This window comes from Nerophis ophidion, linkage group LG04 (genome assembly GCF_033978795.1).
Source record: "Nerophis ophidion isolate RoL-2023_Sa linkage group LG04, RoL_Noph_v1.0, whole genome shotgun sequence".
Classification (NCBI taxonomy): Eukaryota; Metazoa; Chordata; class Actinopteri; order Syngnathiformes; family Syngnathidae; genus Nerophis; species Nerophis ophidion.
The window spans coordinates 37,214,881-37,234,748 of record NC_084614.1 but is presented as its reverse complement, the minus strand read 5'-3'; the positions used below and the strand labels follow the sequence as shown (position 1 = coordinate 37,234,748).

Sequence of the window (19,868 nt, the reverse complement as noted above, 5' to 3'; positions counted from 1 at the left end):
ACAGAAGACATAAAACATCTGAAAACAAAGCTCCTGGTGGAAAAACAAAACCTAGACAAACTGAAGAACAACATTAAACAAGAGAAAGAATACCTGAGCAAAGCCAACATGCTCATGAGCAAAGAAAAACTAGAGCTTGCCTTGATGAAGTCTGATATGCAAAAACAATTGATCACATTGGAGGAGAATCAACGCATGATTAAAGAGGGATACATTGACCTTGAAATCAGAGAAAATGAGTTTAAAAAGAATACAACAGGACTGGACACGATTGCTGAGAAGATGAAGAGGGGAAGGGAACAAATTCATCAGCTAAACATGGATGTTCGGACCAAAACAGATGAAGTCAATGACAACAGATGTGCAATGGAACAGCAACATAGGGATTTGTGTGTTCTCAGACAGGAACATTGTCAAAAGAGCAAAGAGATTGCAGTTGCCAGAACCAAAATAAGTACAGAGATGGAAAAGCTACTCAAAATGAAGGCCAGCTTTGAATCCGACAAAATGCTGCATGCCAAAGACATGGAGATGATGGAACAACTGCAATCTGAGCAGAAGGTGTTGCAAGATCACTTTAGGTCTTGCATCCTGTCAATGGAAAGAGTGAGAGATGATTTAAAGGCAAAGTATAAAAAGAAAATTGAAGACATTGACAAAAAGGTTGTCAAATTAGAAGCGAAAAAAGAAGGCATACCGAAATTGTTGCTTACAATAAAGCACATATTGAAAAATACTAATCAAGGCAGAGATCAAATATCAATCAACAACAAACTAATTGTAGGAGGAAAGATTCAGCTGGACAACTTGTTTTCAAACATTGTGAAAGAAACAGAAGACATAAAACATCTGAAAACAAAGCTTCTGGTGGAAAAACAAAACCTAAAGAAACTGAAGAACAACATTAAACAAGAGAGAGAATACCTGAGCAAAGCCAACATGCTCATGAGCAAAGAAAAACTAGAGCTCGCCTTGATGAAGTCTGATATGCAAAAACAATTGATCACATTGGAGGAGAATCAACGCATGATTAAAAAGGGATACATTGACCTTGAAATCAGAGAAAATGAGTTTAAAAAGAATACAACAGGACTGGGCACGATTGCTGAGAAGATGAAGAGGGGAAGGGAACAAATTCATCAGCTAAACATGGATGTTCGGACCAAAAGAGATGAAGTCAATGACAACAGATGTGCAATGGAACAGCAACATAGGGACTTGTGTGTTCTCAGACAGGAACATTGTCAAAAGAGCACAGAGATTGCATTTGCCAGAACCAAAATAAGTACAGAGATGGAAAAGCTACTCAAAATGAAGGCCAGCTTTGAATCCGACAAAATGCTGCATGCCAAAGACATGGAGATGATGGAACAACTGCAATCTGAGCAGAAGGTGTTGCAAGATCACTTTAGGTCTTGTATCCTGTCAATGGAAAGAGTGAGAGATGATTTAAAGGCAAAGTATAAAAAGAAAATTGAAGACATTGACAAAAAGGTTGTCAAATTAGAAGCGAAAAAAGAAGGCATACCAAAATTGTTGCTTACAATAAAGCACATATTGAAAAATACTAATCAGGGCAGAGATCAAATATCAATCAACAACAAACTAATTGTAGGAGGAAAGATTCAGCTGGACAACTTGTTTTCAAACATTGTGAAAGAAACAGAAGACATAAAACATCTGAAAACAAAGCTCCTGGTGGAAAAACAAAACCTAGACAAACTGAAGAACAACATTAAACAAGAGAGAGCATACCTGAGCAAAGCCAACATGCTCATGAGCAAAGAAAAACTAGAGCTGGCCTTGATGAAGTCTGATATGCAAAAACAATTGATCACATTGGTGGAGAATCAACGCATGATTAAAGAGGGATACATTGACCTTGAAATCAGAGAAAATGAGTTTAAAAAGAATACAACAGGACTGGACACGATTGCTGAGAAGATGAAGAGGGGAAGGGAACAAATTCATCAGCTAAACATGGATGTTCGGACCAAAATAGATGAAGTCAATGACAACAGATGTGCAATGGAACAGCAACATAGGGACTTGTGTGTTCTCAGACAGGAACATTGTCAAAAGAGCAAAGAGATTGCAGTTGCCAGAACCAAAATAAATACAGAGATGGAAAAGCTACTCAAAATGAAGGCCAGCTTTGAATCCGACAAAATGCTGCATGCCAAAGACATGGAGATGATGGAACAACTGCAATCTGAGCAGAAGGTGTTGCAAGATCACTTTAGGTCTTGCATCCTGTCAATGGAAAGAGTGAGAGATGATTTAAAGGCAAAGTATAAAAAGAAAATTGAAGACATTGACAAAAAGGTTGTCAAATTAGAAGCGAAACAAGAAGGCATACCGAAATTGTTGCTTACAATAAAGCACATATTGAAAAATACTTATCAAGGCAGAGATCAAATATCAATCAACAACAAACTAATTGTAAGAGGAAAGAATCAGCTGGTTAACTTGTTTTCAAACATTGTGAAAGACACAGAAGACATAAAACATCTGAAAACAAAGCTCCTGGTGGAAAAAAAGAACCTAGAGAAACTGAACAACAACATTAAACAAGAGAAAGAATACCTGAGCAAAGCCAACATGCTCATGAGCAAAGAAAAACTAGAGCTTGCCTTGATGAAGTCTGATATGCAAAAACAATTGATCACATTGGAGGAGAATCAACGCATGATTAAAGAGGGATACATTGACCTTGAAATCAGAGAAAATGAGTTTAAAAGGAATACAACAGGACTGGACACGATTGCTGAGAAGATGAAGAGGGGAAGGGAACAAATTCATCAGCTAAACATGGATGTTCGGACCAAAAGAGATGAAGTCAACGACAACAGATGTGCAGTGGAACAGCAACATAGGGACTTGTGTGTTCTCAGACAGGAACATTGTCAAAAGAGCAAAGAGATTGCATTTGCCAGAACCAAAATAAGTACAGAGATGGAAAAGCTACTCAAAATGAAGGCCAGCTTTGAATCCGACAACATGCTGCATGCCAAAGACATGGAGATGATGGAACAACTGCAATCTGAGCACAAGGTGTTGCAAGATCACTTTAGGTCTTGTATCCTGTCAATGGAAAGAGTAAGAGATGATTTAAAGGCAAAGTATAAAAAGAAAATTGAAGACATTGACAAAAAGTTTGTCAAATTAGAAGCGAAAAAAGAAGGCATACCGAAATTGTTGTTTACAATAAAGCACATATTGAAAAATACTAATCAGGGCAGAGATCAAATATCAATCAACAACAAACTAATTGTAGGAGGAAAGATTCAGCTGGACAACTTGTTTTCAAACATTGTGAAAGAAACAGAAGACATAAAACATCTGAAAACAAAGCTCCTGGTGGAAAAACAAAACCTAGAGAATATGAAGAACATTAAACAAGAGAAAGAATACTTGAGCAAAGCCAACATGCTCATGAGCAAAGAAAAACTAGAGCTCGCCTTGATGAAGTCTGATATGCAAAAACAATTTATCACATTGGAGGAGAATCAACACATGATTAAAGAGGGATACATTGACCTTGAAATCAGAGAAAATGAGTTTAAAAAGAATACAACAGGACTGGACACGATTGCTGAGAAGATGAAGAGGGGAAGGGAACAAATTCATCAGCTAAACATGGATGTTCGGACAAAAAGAGATGAAGTCAATGACAACAGATGTGCAATGGAACAGACACATAGGGACTTGTGTTTTCTCAGACAGGAACATTGTCAAAAGAGCAAAGAGATTGCATTTGCCAAAACCAAAATAAGTACAGAGATGGAAAAGCTACTCAAAATGAAGGCCAGCTTTGAATCCGACAAAATGCTGCATGCCAAAGACATGGAGATGATGGAACAACTGCAATCTGAGCAGAAGGTGTTGAAAGATCACTTTAGGTCTTGTATCCTGTCAATGGAAAGAGTGAGAGATGATTTAAAGGCAAAGTATAAAAATAAAATTGAAGACATTGACAAAAAGGTTGTCAAATTAGAAGCGAAAAAAGAAGGCATACCGAAATTGTTGCTTACAATAAAGCACATATTGAAAAATACTAATCAAGGCAGAGATCAAATATCAATCAACAACAAACTAATTGTAGGAGGAAAGATTCAGCTGTACAACTTGTTTTCAAACATTGTGAAAGAAACAGAAGACATAAAACATCTGAAAACAAAGCTCCTGGTGGAAAAACAAAACCTAGACAAACTGAAGAACAACATTAAACACGAGAGAGCATATCTGAGCAAAGCCAACATGCTCATGAGCAAAGAAAAACTAGAGCTGGCCTTGATGAAGTCTGATATGCAAAAACAATTGATCACATTGGTGGAGAATCAACACATGATTAAAGAGGGATACATTGACCTTGAAATCAGAGAAAATGAGTTTAAAAAGAATACAACAGGACTGGACACGATTGCTGAGAAGATGAAGAGGGGAAGGGAACAAATTCATCAGCTAAACATGGATGTTCGGACCAAAAGAGATGAAGTCAATGACAACAGATGTGCAATGGAACAGCAACATAGGGACTTGTGTGTTGTCAGACAGGAACATTGTCAAAAGAGCAAAGAGATTGCATTTGCCAGAACCAAAATAAGTACAGAGATGGAAAAGCTACTCAAAATGAAGGCCAGCTTTGAATCCGACAAAATGCTGCATGCCAATGACATGGAGATGATGGAACAACTGCAATCTGAGCAGAAGGTGTTGCAAGATCACTTTAGGTCTTGTATCCTGTCAATGGAAAGAGTGAAAGATGATTTAAAGGCAAAGTATAAAAAGAAAATTGAAGACATTGACAAAAAGGTTGTCAAATTAGAAGCGAAAAAAGAAGGCATACCGAAATTGTTGCTTACAATAAAGCACATATTGAAAAATACTAATCAAGGCAGAGATCAAATATCAATCAACAACAAACTAATTGTAGGAGGAAAGATTCAGCTGTACAACTTGTTTTCAAACATTGTGAAAGAAACAGAAGACATAAAACATCTGAAAACAAAGCTCCTGGTGGAAAAACAAAACCTAGACAAACTGAAGAACAACATTAAACAAGAGAGAGCATACCTGAGCAAAGCCAACATGCTCATGAGCAAAGAAAAACTAGAGCTTGCCTTGATGAAGTCTGATATGCAAAAACAATTGATCACTTTGGAGGAGAATCAACGCATGATTAAAGAGGGATACATTGACCTTGAAATCAGAGAAAATGAGTTTAAAAAGAATACAACAGGACTGGACACGATTGCTGAGAAGATGAAGAGGGGAAGGGAACAAATTCATCAGCTAAACATGGATGTTCGGACCAAAAGAGATGAAGTCAATGACAACAGATGTGCAATGGAAAAGCAACATAGGGACTTGTGTGTTCTCAGACAGGAACATTGTCAAAAGAGCAAAGAGATTGCATTTGCCAGAACCAAAATAAGTACAGAGATGGAAAAGCTACTCAAAATGAAGGCCAGCTTTGAATCCGACAAAATGCTGCATGCCAAAGACATGGAGATGATGGAACAACTGCAAACTGAGCAGAAGGTGTTGCAAGATCACTTTAGGTCTTGTATCCTGTCAATGGAAAGAGTGAGAGATGATTTAAAGGCAAAGTATAAAAAGAAAATTGAAGACATTGACAAAAAGGTTGTCAAATTAGAAGCGAAAAAAGAAGGCATACCAAAATTGTTGCTTACAATAAAGCACATATTGAAAAATACTAATCAGGGCAGAGATCAAATATCAATCAACAACAAACTAATTGTAGGAGGAAAGATTCAGCTGGACAACTTGTTTTCAAACATTGTGAAAGAAACAGAAGACATAAAACATCTGAAAACAAAGCTCCTGGTGGAAAAACAAAACCTAGACAAACTGAAGAACAACATTAAACAAGGCAGAGCAGACCTGAGCAAAGCCAACATGCTCATGAGCAAAGAAAAACTAGAGCTCGCCTTGATGAAGTCTGATATGCAAAAACAATTGATCACATTGGAAGAGAATCAACGCATGATTAAAGAGGGATACATTGACCTTGAAATCAGAGAAAATGAGTTTAAAAAGAATACAACAGGACTGGACACGATTGCTGAGAAGATGAAGAGGGGAAGGGAACAAATTCATCAGCTAAACATGGATGTTCGGACAAAAAGAGATGAAGTCAATGACAACAGATGTGCAATGGAACAGCAACATAGGGACTTGTGTGTTCTCAGACAGGAACATTGTCAAAAGAGCAAAGAGATTGCATTTGCCAGAACCAAAATAAGTACAGAGATGGAAAAGCTACTCAAAATGAAGGCCAGCTTTGAATCCGACAAAATGCTGCATGCCAAAGACATGGAGATGATGGAACAACTGCAATCTGAGCACAAGGTGTTGCAAGATCACTTTAGGTCTTGTATCCTGTCAATGGAAATAGTGAGAGATGATTTAAAGGCAAAGTATAAAAAGAAAATTGAAGACATTGACAAAAAGGTTGTCAAATTAGAAGCGAAACAAGAAGGCATACCGAAATTGTTGCTTACAATAAAGCACATATTGAAAAATACTAATCAAGGCAGAGATCAAATATCAATCAACAACAAACTAATTGTAGGAGGAAAGATTCAGCTGGACAACTTGTTTTCAAACATTGTGAAAGAAACAGAAGACATAAAACATCTGAAAACAAAGCTCCTGGTGGAAAAACAAAACCTAGACAAACTGAAGAACAACATTAAACAAGACAGAGCAGACCTGAGCAAAGCCAACATGCTCATGAGCAAAGAAAAACTAGAGCTGGCCTTGATGAAGTCTGATATGCAAAAACAATTGATCACATTGGAGGAGAATCAACGCATGATTAAAGAGGGATACATTGACCTTGAAATCAGAGAAAATGAGTTTAAAAAGAATACAACAGGACTGGACACGATTGCTGAGAAGATGAAGAGGGGAAGGGAACAAATTCATCAGCTAAACATGGATGTTCGGACCAAAAGAGATGAAGTCAATGACAACAGATGTGCAATGGAACAGCAACATAGGGACTTGTGTGTTCTCAGACAGGAACATTGTCAAAAGAGCAAAGAGATTGCATTTGCCAGAACCAAAATAAGTACAGAGATGGAAAAGCTACTCAAAATGAAGGCCAGCTTTGAATCCGACCAAATGCTGCATGCCAAAGACATGGAGATGATGGAACAACTGCAATCTGAGCAGGTGTTGCAAGATCACTTTAGGTCTTGTATCCTGTCAATGGAAAGCGTGAGAGATGATTTAAAGGCAAGGTATAAAAAGAAAATTGAAGACATTGACAAAAAGGTTGTCAAATTAGAAGCGAAACAAGAAGGCATACCAAAATTGTTGCTTACAATAAAGCACATATTGAAAAATACTAATCAAGGCAGAGATCAAATATCAATCAACAACAAACTAATTGTAGGAGGAAAGATTCAGCTGGTTAACTTGTTTTCAAACATTGTGAAAGAAACAGAAGACATAAAACATCTTAAAACAAAGCTCCTGGTGGAAAAACAAAACCTAGAGAAACTGAAGAACTACATTAAACAAGAGAAAGAATACCTGAGCAAAGCCAACATGCTCATGAGCAAAGAAAAACTAGAGGTGGCCTTGATGAAGTCTGATATGCAAAAACAATTGATCACATTGGAGGAGAATCAACGCATGATTAAAGAGGGATACATTGACCTTGAAATCAGAGAAAATGAGTTTAAAAAGAATACAACAGGACTGGACACGATTGCTGAGAAGATGAAGAGGGGAAGGGAACAAATTCATCAGCTAAACATGGATGTTCGGACCAAAAGAGATGAAGTCAATGACAACAGATGTGCAATGGAACAGCAACATAGGGACTTGTGTGTTCTCAGACAGGAACATTGTCAAAAGAGCAAAGAGATTGCATTTGCCAGAACCAAAATAAGTACAGAGATGGAAAAGCTACTCAAAATGAAGGCCAGCTTTGAATCCGAACAAATGCTGCATGCCAAAGACATGGAGATGATGGAACAACTGCAATCCGAGCAGAAGGTGTTGCAAGATCACTTTAGGTCTTGTATCCTGTCAATGGAAAGCGTGAGAGATGATTTAAAGGCAAAGTATAAAAAGAAAATTGAAGACATTGACAAAAAGGTTGTCAAATTAGAAGCGAAACAAGAAGGCATACCGAAATTGTTGCTTACAATAAAGCACATATTGAAAAATACTAATCAAGGCAGAGATCAAATATCAATCAACAACAAACTAATTGTAGGAGGAAAGATTCAGCTGGACAACTTGTTTTCAAACATTGTGAAAGAAACAGAAGACATAAAACATCTGAAAACAAAGCTCCTGGTGGAAAAACAAAACCTAGACAAACTGAAGAACAACATTAAACAAGACAGAGCAGACCTGAGCAATGCCAACATGCTCATGAGCAAAGAAAAACTAGAGCTGGCCTTGATGAAGTCTGATATGCAAAAACAATTGATCACATTGGAGGAGAATCAACGCATGATTAAAGAGGGATACATTGACCTTGAAATCAGAGAAAATGAGTTTAAAAAGAATACAACAGGACTGGACACGATTGCTGAGAAGATGAAGAGGGGAAGGGAACAAATTCATCAGCTAAACATGGATGTTCGGACCAAAAGAGATGAAGTCAATGACAACAGATGTGCAATGGAACAGCAACATAGGGACTTGTGTGTTCTCAGACAGGAACATTGTCAAAAGAGCAAAGAGATTGCATTTGCCAGAACCAAAATAAGTACAGAGATGGAAAAGCTACTCAAAATGAAGGCCAGCTTTGAATCCGACCAAATGCTGCATGCCAAAGACATGGAGATGATGGAACAACTGCAATCTGAGCAGGTGTTGCAAGATCACTTTAGGTCTTGTATCCTGTCAATGGAAAGCGTGAGAGATGATTTAAAGGCAAAGTATAAAAAGAAAATTGAAGACATTGACAAAAAGGTTGTCAAATTAGAAGCGAAACAAGAAGGCATACCAAAATTGTTGCTTACAATAAAGCACATATTGAAAAATACTAATCAAGGCAGAGATCAAATATCAATCAACAACAAACTAATTGTAGGAGGAAAGATTCAGCTGGACAACTTGTTTTCAAACATTGTGAAAGAAACAGAAGACATAAAACATCTTAAAACAAAGCTCCTGGTGGAAAAACAAAACCTAGAGAAACTGAAGAACTACATTAAACAAGAGAAAGAATACCTGAGCAAAGCCAACATGCTCATGAGCAAAGAAAAACTAGAGGTGGCCTTGATGAAGTCTGATATGCAAAAACAATTGATCACATTGGAGGAGAATCAACGCATGATTAAAGAGGGATACATTGACCTTGAAATCAGAGAAAATGAGTTTAAAAAGAATACAACAGGACTGGACACGATTGCTGAGAAGATGAAGAGGGGAAGGGAACAAATTCATCAGCTAAACATGGATGTTCGGACCAAAAGAGATGAAGTCAATGACAACAGATGTGCAATGGAACAGCAACATAGGGACTTGTGTGTTCTCAGACAGGAACATTGTCAAAAGAGCAAAGAGATTGCATTTGCTAGAACCAAAATAAGTACAGAGATGGAAAAGCTACTCAAAATGAAGGCCAGCTTTGAATCCGACCAAATGCTGCATGCCAAAGACATGGAGATGATGGAACAACTGCAATCCGAGCAGAAGGTGTTGCAAGATCACTTTAGGTCTTGTATCCTGTCAATGGAAAGCGTGAGAGATGATTTAAAGGCAAAGTATAAAAAGAAAATTGAAGACATTGACAAAAAGGTTGTCAAATTAGAAGCGAAACAAGAAGGCATACCGAAATTGTTGCTTACAATAAAGCACATATTGAAAAATACTAATCAAGGCAGAGATCAAATATCAATCAACAACAAACTAATTGTAGGAGGAAAGATTCAGCTGGACAACTTGTTTTCAAACATTGTGAAAGAAACAGAAGACATAAAACATCTGAAAACAAAGCTCCTGGTGGAAAAACAAAACCTAGAGAAACTGAAGAACAACCTTAAACAAGAGAGAGCATACCTGAGCAAAGCCAATATGCTCATGAGCAAAGAAAAACTAGAACTGGCCTTGATGAAGTCTGATATGCAAAAACAATTGATCACATTGGAGCAGAAACAACGCATGATTAAAGCGGGATACATTGACCTTGAAATCAGAGAAAATGAGTTTAGAAAGAATAAAACAGAATTGGACAGAATAGCTGAGAAGCTGAAGAAGAAGATGGAACAGATTTATCAGCTAAACATGGCTGTTGGGATAAAAAGAGATGAAGTCAATGATAACCAATGTGCAATGGAACAGCAAAATAGGGATTTGTGTGTTCTTAGACAAGAACATTGTCAACAGAGAAAAGAGTTTTCATTTGCCAGAACCATTATAAGTACAGGGATGGAAAAGCTAGTCAAAATGAAGGCTAATTTTGAAACCGAAAAAATACTGCATGCCGAAGACACGAAGCAGATGGAAAAACTGCAATCAGAGCAAAAGGCATTGAACAATTACTTTGGGTCTTGTATCCTGTCAATGAAAAGAGTGAGAGATGTTTTAAAGGCAACGTATAAGAAGAAACTTGAGGATGTTGACAAAAAAATAATAATTTTAGAAGCAAAAAATGAAGGTATGCCGAAAATCTTGTTTGAATTAAAACACACGATGGAAAATATTAATAGAGGCAGAAATCAAATATCAATCAACAACAAACTAACAATGGGAGGAAAGACCCAGCTGGAAAAATTGTTTTCAAACGTAGTGAAAGAAACAGAAGAAATAAAACATCTGAAGACAAAACTCTTGTTGGAAAAACAAAACCTGGACAAACTGAAGAAAAACATTAAACAAGAGAAAGAAATAATGAGGGAAATCAATAGGATAATGAGCAAAGGAAAACTGGAGTTGGACTTGTTGAAGTCTGATATGCAAAAACAATTGATCACATTGGAAGATAATCAACACATAACTAAAGAGAGATACATTGACCTTGAAATTAGAGAACATGAGTTCAAGAAGAATAAAACAGGATTGGACACATTAGTTGAGGATATGAAGAAGGAAAAGAAAAATATTCATCACTTAAACATGGATGTCGTGACTAAAAGAGATGAAGTCAATGACAACATATATGCATTGGATCAGAAAAATAAGGCCTTTGGTGTTCTGAGACAAGAACATTGCCAAAAGAGCAAGGAGATTGAAGGTATACCAAAATTGTTGCTTAGAATAAAGCACATGCTGGAAGATAGTAATGCAGGCCGAGATCGAATATCAATCAACGACAAACTAATAAGGATTCAGCTGGACATTTTGCTTTCAAGCGTAGAGAAAGAAACAGAAGAAATAAAACATCTGAAAACAAAACTCTTGGTGGAAAAACAAAACCTAGACAAACTGAAGAACAACATTAAACAAGAGAAAGAAATCCTAAAACAAGGAAAGACAACCCATCTTGTTTTGGCAAAATCAAACAAGGCAATGAAAAATGAACTATTTGAAATGAAGAGTAGGCTTGAAGAAACTAAGCAGCATTCGGATGTAACTTACCAGTGCATGCAATCTACAAAAGATAATCATTTCATTGTATCCAGAAGTGGTGGATTGGAAAATGAACTCAAACAGAAGCTTAGTACTCTGCCCGATTCAGTGATAAAAAGAGGTGTTTACCCAGTAACCAGAATTTCTAAAAGTGATTGTCTACGGAAAATCTGGAAAGATATAAAAACAGAAAGGAGGAATATTGATCAGATGAAGGGTCAGGGTCATGAGATGAAAAAGAACCTGGAGAAACAATTGCATGTGATAAACCCGATTGTTAAATCATATTGGAAACAAAAGGAATATATGTTTGTGAAAAAGAAGACCTTAAATCAAGGAGTTGGTGACACATCTCAAAAATACTCAAAGACCAAGGACAAAATAGAAGATGAAAAATGCTTATACCTTCAAAAACTCAAAATTGAGATACTTAGTGATATTGAGACTCTCATTGTCAAGCAAGAACATATCACCAGAGCCCTGAAAACTAGTGATACAGCTACCCAAACACTTCCGATGGCTACGACAGCAGATGGATACAACATAATTAATGAAGAGCAGACAAAGACTGGGAAAACAAAATTAGCAAACAATACGTTCAGTGGACTTTTGTATCGTCTTCAGTGTTATTATAACAAATGTTGCTGTGGCAACTCCAGGAAGCCATGTGCGGAGGATAAATGAGACAAGTGGTAAGTAGATGGTTAAATATAGCCACAGCAGACTGAGGCCACATGCACCCCTTTAGGTTGAGAAACAACCACTTCACCATCCAATTAATTGAATTTATTTTTCAGGTTTTCGGGTGAGTTGGAACCTGACTCAGCTGACTTTTGGCATGGTGAACTCGTTTTTGGAGTGTGGGAGGATACACACACAAGAAGGTTGTTAAAGAGACTTCCAAAACAATAACATACAGTACATGTAGCATCCCCAGTGAAATCACTGACTCTTTTGCATTGATGATTTATATATTTATTGATATACATCCTTATTAATGGAAAAAACTTTGAGAGCTATAAACAAAAACAATCTATATGTAAATCCAGTAGTACTTCAACCTACAAGTTGAACTGGTTCTGTGATGGAGCTCTTAGCTCAAACATTTATATCTCAAATAAACATTTCCCATTGAAACTAATTTAATTGGTGTTTGACCCCTCAAAAGAGCACTCTTTCAACATGTAACATTTTTTTTTTTTTAAATAAAAACAAAATTTTGGATTTGAAATATTTTATAAAAACAATGCAATAGAACAGGGGTTCTTAATCTTTTTAACCCCGGGGCCCAACTTTTCCAACACTGAATTAGTAATCTTACACTTGATTTTATTAATCTTATTCAGTAATTGTATCTAACCTACTTTTATAGTAGGAGCGACTTTCTACGGTCACCTTTCTTTGTTTTCACTTTATCGAAGTGCGCATGCAAGTGACGTTGAGGCACATTGGGGCCACGTTGGGCGTGTCTACACTGGAGTATGATAATAATCCCATTTTACTTGCAGTGTAAACAGTCAGCTGGAAAAAATCCGATTGTAAAAAAATCAGATTTGGGCCACTTTGGCCTGCAGTGTAAACAAAGTTCAAGACGCATCCATTGAATTATTTTAATCAGACCCGTAAATCATCCAGCAGCCATAAAATGATAAAAGTAAATTCCATCCAGCCATTTCTACCTCTTGTCCCGTGCGCTGGAGCCTATCTCAGCTGCATTATCAATCCAAAATGTTGACACGCACTCAGGATTCTCATGTCCATCATCTGTCTTTGCAGCATGAGCACCTCTTTTCTCACAGCCGTGTGTCTGTGTCAGTTTGGACATCCTCCAAACACCTTCTAAATAAAAAGCAAAAGAAAGCTCACAAAACAGTGATGAGTGTTAATAAATAACAGTTCATATAAAATAACATAATTAAACAACATATTGTTTAATATATTTGCATTTTCTCTTCCCAATGTTGTGGCTGTTTTGATGATCAGCATAATTTGTGCATTCTAATGAAAACAGAAATTTAAAATGGAGTGCACACCTTTCTCTGCTCACTTAACACACGCAATCCACTTTGCACACGTTTAATAGATCGGATTTGCATGTGCTATCAGGTTTGCATGTGTTTTAGTACACGCAAACCTTTGGTAAATCTGGTCCTAAGCTTATTTGTAAGGTAGTAACAGACACATACATAATAACATGTAATATTGATATATTTTCCTAATTTTAAGCATACCACTGTGTCTTAATTTGACAGACGCATCAAAGTGTTCGATTTTCTCTACTACACACACTACTAATCATGTCAGCCTTCATGAGAGCCAAAGACTACTTGATGATGATCTACAGTTTTATATTTTTGAGCCTGAATATAAAGATGATCATTTCCAGGTTTAGAAGCCGTGTGCTTAAGAAATCCAGCTTGGTGAAACCAAGTAATCATGTAACCATATTCATTGAACATATTATTATTGGCCATTATAAACATATTATTATTACCATATTATTAAACAATTAATACAAACTATGAACATAAAAAATGATCGCTTACTGTACAATGTGTGCTGTCACTGGGATACTGACTGATGGGATGTTTATATTTATCTTAATCCTCACATAAGGCTTAAAAAAATGGGCCGCAAACAAGCGTATTTTCGTGTTTTTGTCGCCATCTCTGGGTATAAGTTGAATGTCAAAGTTGAACAACTTCTCGGTTTATGGCCACAACCTTCTACTGTCCAGGGGAGAGGCATGATATAATAACCTAAAAATAACTTTCACCAGCTCAGAGGCGACTTTGCAGCTCACTGGCTCAATATGTCAATATAGCAGCATAAGCTAGTTGTTGCTCTGTGATCATGGCATGGCTCAAAATATTTGGTCTCTGTTAGCTCTTATATATCACTAATACTTGGTTATTTTTCAGGTCACGACCCATTGGTTCCACTGTAAGCAGACATTAATGTACAAGTTAGAATGCCATCTATCCATCCATTTTCTAAAAAAAAAATCCATCCATTGTCATGTCTTTCATGACGATTGTGAACAAAAAAAAGTGCACTTCCCCTTTAGGGCGGTAATACACTAATGGCTTAGCACTAGCAGGGCATTTACATCAAACATCGAACAACAACAACGCAGGAGAACACACAGCAACTAATATTCGAACTGTTATGCTCAAACTAAATACCTTTATGCCTTTTCAACCGATAAGTTTTGGACTCTCTAACGACAGACATTCCTTCTTGCCGTCACAAGCATCCCTGTAAAGACCATGTTTGCGAGAGCACACCCATTTCCTCTTTTGCAACGGAAGCTTTCAAAACAAAGCTCCGGTGTCAAAGTAAATCGCCTCCCTTATTCCCTCCCACATATTCCCTGAGCAGGGAATAAATCGGAGTAATTAACAGTACATATTCAATACAACGTTTCGATCTGATAAATTTCATTTTTTTTTACAACGTCCAGACGTTCACAGTTAAATAAACTATTAAGGGTAAATTCACAGATAAAACTACCGGGTATAGCTAATAAGCAGGGATGGGCAGGCTAGCCAAAAAGTTGGACTGAAGTAAAACTACTTTTACTTTAAAGTTATAAAGCAAAAATAGCCATGTGTAACTTGCCTGGTCTAGTCCTGAGTTCAGTTCCAGCTGAGACACGGACATAGGTCCGCCACATGAGAGTTTCAGAGCGCTATGCATCGAGCTAAAGGCAAGAGCTGTCAACCAGATGTCCATAATAAGCTCTTAAGGTGTGAGGAAGACACCTGTGTCCGTGCGCACGTGTGGGTGAGAGAGAGAGAGAGAGAGAGAGAGAGAGAGAGAGAGAGAGAGAGAGAGAGAGAGAGAGAGAGAGAGAGAGAGACAGAGAGAGACAGAGAGAGAGAGAGACAGAGAGAGACAGAGAGAGAGAGAGAGATCATGTATCCCCAAATAGTATTAAAAAAAAAGCCCTGAATCCTGATCAGCCTCAAAACTAAATATGATGTAACCCATTGCTATACCCACCTCAGCCACTAAAAACATAAAGCATGCATGTTAACATTGTTGCACTTGGCACTAATCAAAATAAATTAGGAAATCACCAATGACATCATGGAGTATTTTTATGTCTTACAATTGATACCATTTTTTATAATTGCGAGCAAACAAATCAAATCTTTTGACCGGCTACTTTCAGTAAACAATGAAAACCGAGTCACGTTATCGAGCCATTCGTTGGCGAACCGATTTTTATGTATACACAGATGCGTGTGCCACCCGACAGGCGATTAGAAAACGAAGCCGAGTTGTTGCATTTTCTGGTGTATTGTTCTAATGAGGTTATGTAAAGTAGTTCAGGCGTACACACACCTGGTATGTTAATACAATTTTGTATTCACTTTTTTTACTGTGTCCTAATTTTTTTCTATTTTTTTTTCTACTTTTCATGTACATATGACAATTTATTATAAGGTATTATTTTTGTATTGTTAAAATGCTCTTGTGCTACAATAAAAAAAAAAATGCAAATCTCCAAATAATGATGTCACTGTCATGGTGATATGGCACCAACTTATGTATTGTTTACAGTGAAAACAACAATAATCTAATGCTAGTCAATACTGGCATACATTTGATGTATTCTGATCCAAGTATAATTTCTACCAGTAATTTTTTACTATAACCATCATAACAAACCAGTCTTTTTAACGGCTCTTTGAAAGGAACAGCTTCTCAAGACCCGGCCGTCTCCCTTCCAGAAGCCATAAATCCCATCTCTTGTGACAGAGCATACATTATAATGCTTGCAAAAAATTTTGTAGAACGCCCCATATATCAATTCTGGGCCACATTTTACAAATGTATTACATTTTTAAGGCACTGGTCTCAAACATGCAGCACGTAGGCCAATTGTGGCCCGTGGGCCGCAATTCGTTATTTTGCGGCCCGTGGAGGCACTGTCTTTAGCGTCCTCCACAACCTGTACAAACAGCGTGCCAACCCAGCCATGTGTTGTATTTGGCGCATGTTGACGCAGCGTGCGACTGCAAGACATAGTTGATCAACAGCCGTACAGGTCACAAAGGGCCGGCCGTATAAACAACTTTAACACTGTTACAAATATTTTCCTACATTGTGAACCCACACCAAACAAGAACGACAAACACATTTTGGGAGAACATCCGCACCGTACCACAATATAAACACAACAGAACAAATGCCCAGAATCCAATACAGCCCTAACTCTTCAGGGCTACAATATACACCCCCCCCTCCCCTACCCCTTATTGTAGCCTGGAAGAGTTAGGGCTGTATTGGATTCTGGGTATTTGTTCTGTTGTGTTTATATTGTGTTACAGTGCGGATGTTCTCCCAAAATGTGTTTGTCAATCTTGTTTGGTGTGGGTTTACAGTGTGGCGCATATTTGTAACAGTGATAAAGTTGTTTGTACGGCCACCCTCAGTGTGACCTGTATGGCTGTTGATCAAGTTTGTCTTGCAGTCACTTTTGTGGAATGTATGATTGGGCCGGACACTGTTTGTATTATGTAAAAGGGGACGAGACCACAGACTGTAGAGGACGCTTAAAGCAGCTCCATCATGGCACGCCCTTAAAATTGTTGTCCGGGTTTAAACCGGGACAATGATTGCCCTGGTAGATTGTCGGTAGGGGCACTGATTTTCGGGTGTTTCCCAGAAAGATCGCGAGAGTTGGCAAGAATGTTGCTAGGCCAGGAAAGCCATTCAAAGAAGGCGAATTCATTAAAAAGTGCATGTTAGATTTTTTTTAAGAAATCTATTCTTGCAGCCCAGCCTCCCCCAGTTTCTGCATCCAGTGGCCCCCAGGTAAATTGAGTTTGAGACCCCTGCTTTAAGATTTCAAAAGACATACCCTTCCTCGGTCTGTGCACATGGTTTGTTCCTAAGACAGCGATGTAAGTAGTAGTAGTGTAAGTGGGATCCTATATCTAAATTAAGACTAAGGAGACTCACACTGTATATACAGCACATATACAAATACATAAAATACAGTACTATGAAGATAACATGCAAAAATGAAATGGAACAGTAACAAAAAGAAGGAACAACTTCTCACTCTTAAGCATACTTTCACATTTTCAAAGATGCACATGTTTGTCCTTGATGATGGTTACAGCATCCGAGGAGGCCATGCAGCCAATTTTGATCTGCGTTTCTCCACTTTCCAGGTCTACTTTCACTTCTCTTCTACCTTCCGTGTTCTATTTTGATGAGCTGCCATCAAAAGAGTCTGCCTTGTGCTGTCAACTAGCGAGAGCAACTTAATTACATCAATCATTTCACAAAAAGCATTTGCAACTGCCAAAAACGAGAGGACTCCAGGGGAACTTCTCAGTTATGTGTAAATCACAAGTTTGGACTCCCGTGTTTGCTAGAAAGGTTAAAAAGTCAATGCAAGCATCTGCCAATGTCTTTACAGTGGTCCAAGTTCTCTAGTGTTTTTAGAAATTTGCTGCAAAAATATTTGTTCCCAAAACTTTGAACTGAAATCGGGGTCAGTATGGTGTCATTAATAGTCTGGATTTTGCTCCCAGGCCACCGGTTGAATAGTCCTCTCCTATCTGCTTCCACCACATGAAGTTAACCAGTTCTCTTTTTCTTTTTGGACAGTATTACATGCATTTTTTGGATTGGATCGGAACCACAATATATTATAAAACAAGGCAATACTTGCAGATGACAATGCTACAGCGCGCTTCACGGTGGGAGAGGGGTTAGTGCGTCTGCCTCACAATACGAAGGTCCTGAGTAGTCTGGGGTTCAATCTCGGGCTGGGGTTCTTTCTGTGTGGAGTTTGCATGTCCTCCCCGTGACTGCGTGGGTCCCCTCCGGATACTCTGGCTTCCTCCCACCTCCAAAGACATGCACCTGAGGATAGGTTGATTGGCAACACTAAATTGGCCCCAGTGTGTGAATGCGAGTGTGAATGTTGTCTGTCTATCTGTGTTGGCCCTGCGATGAGGTGGTGACTTGTCCAGGGTGTACACCGCCTTCCGCCTGATTGTAGCTGAGATAGGCACCAGCGACCCCAAAGGGAATAAGCGGTGGAAAATGGATGGATGGATGGATGGATGGATGAATGGATGGATGGACACTGCTACATTTAGTTCAAAGGAAATAATTAAAACAAAAGAAAAAACGGTAGTTTGGTTAAAACAGAACATCATTCAAATTAAAATAATGTTTACTGACAATTGCAGAAGAGACACAGCAAAACAGATGAATGGTGCTGTTATTGTCAAGGTGTTAAAAATAAATGTCTGCAGGTGCCAAAAAAGATTAGCAACATACATTAACAACTGGAATTTAATAAATATTAAATACTGAATATACATGCATATTAAAATTCCCAGATCTGGTTCTTTAAAACCTACTCTCTGATAGTAAAAATATAATTAAAACATCTGTTTGACCACACAACATGAGAAACATACAGCAGTAATAGCAGTACAATTGAGAAATGTATAACATGTAACATTTCTATTGTCACATGAAAATCAAAATGAAAAATTGTGTCTCTGCATTTCAGCCAATTGTTTTGCCACCTGAGGATCAGATCCGGGTCCATCGCCAGCAACTGGGTCCTTAAATCTTCCATGTGTGGGCTTCTCCACGGGGGAAGTGTGGATTTTGCATCCTGCCCAAGGGCTGGGAGGGAGGTGAAGGAGGCAGGACTGGAACATGGTTACTGGCCGACTCACTCGACCTCCTGGTCCATGCTGGCCCCGGCATTAGAATATAAACAATGACATATGAATCAATTAAAGAAATAGTACACAGTTTTGTTTTTTAGGTAAACGGAGGAAAAAAAGTGCTTAGAACCACAGTGTCTCATACCACTAACTCCTTCATTTATTCATGTAACATTATTTTATCATTAATTATTTACTATATACTCTATTGTTCTTTCATTATACAGCGTATATTGCCTATCAGTATTAACTCCTGTATTTATTCCATCATTATTAATAATGATTGTTTTTTATGTATTTATTCATCGCTAGAATTTTTAAGATTTCTTTGAAATGTAAACTGTATTACAAATAAAGTATATTATTATTATTGTTACAGAAGGCTTCAGTCAGTATGTACTTGGGTATAATTTATTATACATTATTTCTTGTCTGTGTCAGGGCCCGGGCACGCGTCAGTGCATCTGCAAAGCGCGCGCCAGACCGGCAGCAGCGAGCAGCTGAAATCAACCGCAATGACAGACTGAATGACTTGAGCATAGCACAGTGTGCCCTTGTGCTTGGGCATTACTTACCGAGGCAAAAGAAAAA

General features: G+C 37.9%; 2 protein-coding genes across 4 annotated transcripts in view; one reads left to right on the top strand and one right to left on the bottom strand.

Annotated features, from left to right (window-relative positions):
* The window catches only part of sytl2a (synaptotagmin-like 2a), a 119,949-nt gene extending 105,052 nt beyond the window's left edge, over positions 1-14,897 (bottom strand). For all 3 annotated transcript variants that reach the window (XM_061898012.1, XM_061898014.1, XM_061898017.1), the window contains exons 1-2: positions 14,751-14,897; positions 13,245-13,404 (exon numbers count right to left, since the gene is read on the bottom strand). The gene's annotated coding sequence lies outside the window, so the exon portion shown is untranslated. The remainder of the gene's footprint in view (positions 1-13,244; positions 13,405-14,750) is intronic.
* On the top strand, positions 109-19,658 carry LOC133550439 (golgin subfamily B member 1-like). The gene is made up of 7 exons (XM_061896423.1): positions 109-606; positions 862-2,268; positions 2,524-3,155; positions 3,723-3,927; positions 4,183-12,257; positions 12,363-12,449; positions 19,115-19,658. The coding sequence occupies exons 1-5, from the start codon at positions 109-111 to the stop codon at positions 12,247-12,249; spliced, it is 10,809 nt and encodes a 3,602-aa protein (XP_061752407.1). The 3' UTR covers positions 12,250-12,257; positions 12,363-12,449; positions 19,115-19,658.
* The last annotated feature ends 210 nt before the right edge of the window (positions 19,659-19,868 follow it).